The 5,195-nt window shown below is 29.6% G+C and overlaps 1 protein-coding gene across 1 annotated transcript; it reads right to left on the bottom strand.

Annotated features, from left to right (window-relative positions):
* Nucleotides 1-403: 403 nt before the first annotated feature.
* Nucleotides 404-2,870, bottom strand: LOC132058812 (uncharacterized). The gene is made up of 2 exons (XM_059451173.1): nt 2,319-2,870; nt 404-1,296 (listed from the first exon to the last, which is right to left on the bottom strand). Exons 1-2 carry the CDS (start codon nt 2,722-2,724, stop codon nt 794-796), a joined length of 909 nt encoding a protein of 302 aa, XP_059307156.1. The 5' UTR covers nt 2,725-2,870; the 3' UTR covers nt 404-793.
* Between the last annotated feature and the right edge of the window lie 2,325 nt (nt 2,871-5,195).

Here is a 5,195-nt window from a genome sequence, read left to right as displayed (position 1 = left end):
AGTCATGTAAATCTCATCATGCAAGTCACCTTGTAAAAATGCATTGTATAAACCATTTTCTAGATGCAACTACTGTTAGGATGGTTCTAATAGTAACTATTCTAACTACGGTTTTTCCTAAAAGATCCCACAATACATTTCGAATATGCTTATATCTATATAATTTTTCAATCTTTTCAATTATTAATGTGAAACTTTATTTGCACATTCCTAGTCAAGATTTGGAGATAGTCGGAATTACTTCAAGAATATGCTTTTTCACAATTTAATGACTTCTTCCTGTGATATATAGTTTACATATATAGAATGCTAATTACTTTCATGTAAGAAAATGATATATTTTTATCGTGCAATGCCTTGGTAAAGAATTAAAAGATTAAATATGTTCCAGAAGCTACCGAGGCGCACAAACAATAGTATATGCATATATTTTTCTGTATTGTCCATTACTTGATAAGTACATAACTATATACAAATTGCATTAATTTGCAACATGCTAATGACTTACTATATAGGGATTAAAGAATCAATGAGATCTAGAATTAAAATCCTCAACCGCAACTACTTGGAGAAATAAAATATTTTTTTCTCCACTAAACAGTAATATTACTCTCCAAAGCCACCAAAAATAAAGCTAATTGCGTACACAAGAATGGCTTTCTAATTCTAACAAATGAAACAAACTTATATTCGTCATTTTTTTTTTTTGCTCTCCCACCAGGTGTTCGATAGGCTCAAACCCGAGACTTTTGATTAACTCGAGTACCATAATCTTTGTTGATTCATCATGATATTATCCATTCAAAGCTGCAGCTAAATTTCCCATTTTAATGCCACCATTAGAAGCAATAATATTCTCTCTACAATAGAAAGAAATTGTTGGCATTGGCACAAATCCAACAGCTCTCTTCTCTGAAGAAGAATCAAAAGTACTCTTTTCATAATTTTCATTTGTTTTAAACTCATTTGTTGTTCTCTTATAAGATCCAAACCATTTAGCTTGCATATAAGCAAGTCTTCTCCATGGTGGCACATAAATATCCATTTTTTTCATAGATTTCTTCATGGCTCTACTCATAATTTTCACCACTTGCTTCAACTCTTCTACTTTGCCAACAAAAACTTGAGGGAAAATTTTGAGCAATGAGGTGTAACAAGGCGTTGCTCGAGCGATTTCAAATTCCCCAGCTAATGAAACCTCGATAATGTAGCGATTACCGGCCACATTAATGTCGATATACTCGTAACTTCCTGACGTATGATTACTAGCTTTCTCCCACTGTGATTTGCACAAACCTGTAAGGTGGAATTACACAAAATCAGTTAGATAAAGATTTAAATTATATGCACCAATAGTGTGTCTTAACATATTGTAGTAGTTAATATGCTTTATTTTTCTTGCAAATGATTCCATTATTATATACACACAATTATCTTATATAAAGTAAATTGTGCGTTGCATTCACTTTATACTAGCTTTTCACTAGTTCCTTGATTTGCATTGCTAAAAGGTGCTTTACTTTAATATATCTTCAAACATCTCAACCTTCTAAGCGTTTTAGTTGTTTTGGACGAAATAAGCTAATGATTCTAACTTTTTTACGCTTGATTGCATAAATATTCCAAAACAACTAAAACGCTTAGAAGGTTGAGGTTTTTGAAGATATATTAAAGTAAAGCACCTTTATCAATGCAAATCAAGGAGCTAGAAGCTAGTATAAAGTGAATGCATGCATATTACAATTAGAAAAACTAGAATTAGCTACGATTTTACTGTTTAGCTTGTCATTAATTCCTTGTATTTTTAGTAGTTTTACACAAATAGTACATATAATTTAAATAGAATAATATTTCAAAGCAAAAAACAACTGAAAATCAGTGGCGGATCCAGGATTTTCACCGAGGGAGTTCGAAAAATAAAAATGTAATGACTTGAATTTGAACTTGGAACCTCAAGGTGAATTTTGAACACCCTAAACCACTAAACCAACCTTTTCTCTTGTGTTTAGAGTATTCAAAATCTATATATGCACATAAAAAACAAATATCTTATATATTCGGTGTAAATTTTTAACGAGGATGTTCGGGTGAACACCCTTGGCGGGCTCTAGATCCGCCCCTGCTGAAAACACTCAGAAGGTTGAGGTGTTTGGAGATATATTAAAGTTAAGCACCTTTTAGCAATGCAAATAGAGGAACTGTCACTAAATTGCTCGTAGCTCACATAATTTTTTATACAAATGGTATATACAATTTAGATTCATGAAGTATATATATATTTCAAGCAAAAAAATATTTTAAACAGAAAAGCTGCTTACCAGCATCAAAGCCTCGATCACGTAATCGATTCATCAACCGCCTTTTAAACTCAGTCGAACTCCGTTCATTTTCTTCAAGCAATACATTCTCCACTACACCAATAATAACGCCAGTATTTTCATCACAATTTAACAAATTCCTCAAATTTTCCTCAATTTCCAACTCATCAAAACAATTATTATCAACATTTCCTTCATTAAACTCATCAAATAATTTCTCATTAATAATATTTATCTCTTCTTCTTCTTCTTCTCCAGCTCTTTCTAAAAACGAATTTACGAGTCCCGATAAATCCGTCAAGCTCGACGAATATTCGCTACCACTGCTTTCACAAATCCTCGCTTTTGCCACGTCATCAAACGCGGCCATTACTCTCTTAAACTGTACTGGTACGAATCTTGCCATTTTTTCTGATATCAATATTTTCTTCTTTTTCGAAATGATTCGAATTTAAAGAGGAATAGAATATAAATGATTCTAGTTATGTCGCAATCATGGAGAAAATATGTTCACAGAGAAAAAAACCACTAACCATTAATGGAGTTTTTTTTTAGAGTAAGATGAAGACATTATGTTGATGAAGTGTGTATATATATATATAGTTTCTTTTACTACAAGTATATTCGAATAGATTCGAATTTGGCATACTAATTTGTGTTAAAGTGAATGATTCAATGGATGTGGACATAATATACGAATAAGTTCGTCTTTTAGCTTAAGGGATAATCCGATAATATACCTTTTATATAAGTCTCGATTTAAACTGTTCTCCGCATAAAAATAAAATATTCCTCAAACGTGTGGTTTTAGTTCCGTTTGTTAGGAATTGTTTTATTGTTCCGAATCGAATTTATACGGGTCTCGATGTGAGTATTGAACGCCGGATAAAAAAAGTTAAAAATAAATAAAATTGACACTTTAACAAAAGCTCAAACTTTAGGTGAGTTTCATGAATGACAACTCTAATTTTGTTTTACTATAGCAAAAAAATCACCCAATATTTAGCTAAGTATCATGAAAGTCACTAAACTAATTTTTTCTTATCACATAAAGTCATTATGAGAAAACATAATGTACTACATGATACTAAGATAAAGTTTAAGAACTTTTTTTGTTACCAAAAAAAAAATATTTAGTGACATTTTGTGATATTTAGGCAAAGATTAGTGATTCTCCATGATATTTAATTAGACAAAGTTGAATAATTTCGTGTTACAAAAAATACTTTTGTGACTTTTGTGTGCAATGAATAAAATTCGAGTGATCATTCATGAAATTATATCCATATATATATTTATGATATTGATTTGGGATCCAAATACTTTTTAATTAGATCATTTGAGACATTTCTTATCTAAAAAAATCAGAGTGCAATTTTTTCTATTTCTGAAATTAGTTTTGTGAATTGAACAGCCAACATTGCCTTTTAAATTAATTATGCATATCATACTCTTATATCCCAATCCTAAAAGAGTTCTGATAATCACATATGATTCATTATTAAAGTTTCTGCTATTTCTAATTAATTTTTAAAGTTTGGCGTAGCTTTTTGAGATCTAATTTATGTTAATTTTTTAATATCTTTTTAGTGTCTAGTGTAGTTTTTGGTGTTGCATATTGTAGTATTGATGGAATTTTCTTGGTGTTTATAATTAAATCTTTTTTTCGTAATTTTTGTCAAATCTAACAGATAGTTCAGATTTCAATAATAATAAGTGCATACTCAAAAGACTATTTTGAACCTATCCTCAAACATAATGGACCATTTTTATTAATTTGTGACAAACTTAATTAAAGGACTACAACTATACGATAAGTGCATACTTAAAGGATTATTTTGAACTTACCCTCAAACATAAGCTAAGGGACCATTTTTGTCGTTTTCTCATTAATAGTGCAAGTAGTAAATGGACCGTATTAAAATAAAGTGCATTTTACTTATAATCATCATGTGAATCAACTTCTTGCTTTTGGAACAAAGCATGTCATGTAACAGTAGTATATATATTTTGACTTGTTCAGGATTAAAGACATCGGTCAAAAAAATGACACCATAGGTATAAAAAGATGTTTTCACTATTGATCACCTATTGTTTTAAGATTGAGATGGCTATGACTTAAAAGGCACCAAATGGGAAATGTTAATCATTTGTGTTTTATTAATTACAACACTCTGTTGATATCATCAAAATAATTTGAAGGGAATTATTGAGCAGTATAGTAGTCATTTAGTAACTTAAAAATGACTCCATGGTCTCCATTCAAAGAAGAGAAGACAAAAAAGACATATTCCACATTGTTCCAAGCACTAGGCGCGAATTTAGAATGTCAGCCATCAGTACATGTGAATTTACTAACTTTTCCACCCTAATAACTAGTGTCATTTGGTCCGGGCTATTAAACTAAATTTGTAGATTTATTTTAAACTTCTTTTTCACTCTTACTTCTTTGTTTTTATAATATCAATTTGACATTTTCTAAGAATTCTAAGATATTAAAGTACAAAAAGGTATCTGAACGAAAATATTTTTATTAGTTTATATATTAGACTTTTTAAAAACAAAAAATCAAACAAATGAAGGCTATTCTAATTTCTATTTTACTGAAATTTATTCATGAGATTATAGTATCCGACAATCCAAATTGAGCTTTTCATATGTCAATTAATTTCATTTATTTCTCTGGATTGATTTTTTGAGATTATAGTATTCGATAATCCAAATTAACATATATTTTAACTCAATAATTAAGCATATATAAAATTCTTAAGGAAAAATATATTTTGAAACAAGTTTAATAGACTAATATTTTCACATAAAAGAAAGACTCAAATATGTATAAGTGAAAAGACTCAAATATGTATAAGTGTGCTTTGT

This window comes from Lycium ferocissimum, chromosome 6 (assembly GCF_029784015.1).
Source record: "Lycium ferocissimum isolate CSIRO_LF1 chromosome 6, AGI_CSIRO_Lferr_CH_V1, whole genome shotgun sequence".
NCBI classification, from domain to species: Eukaryota; Viridiplantae; Streptophyta; class Magnoliopsida; order Solanales; family Solanaceae; genus Lycium; species Lycium ferocissimum.
This window is presented reverse-complemented; position numbering and strand designations above follow the sequence as displayed.

Excerpts from the sequence above, each read along its gene's own strand:
- LOC132058812 (XM_059451173.1), bottom strand. The coding sequence starts at position 2,724 with ATGGCAAGATTCGTACCAGTACAGTTTAAGAGAGTAATGGCCGCGTTT. Across the intron at positions 1,297-2,318 it reads TGATCGAGGCTTTGATGCTG|GTTTGTGCAAATCACAGTGG; the intron begins GTAAGCAGCTTT and ends TCCACCTTACAG.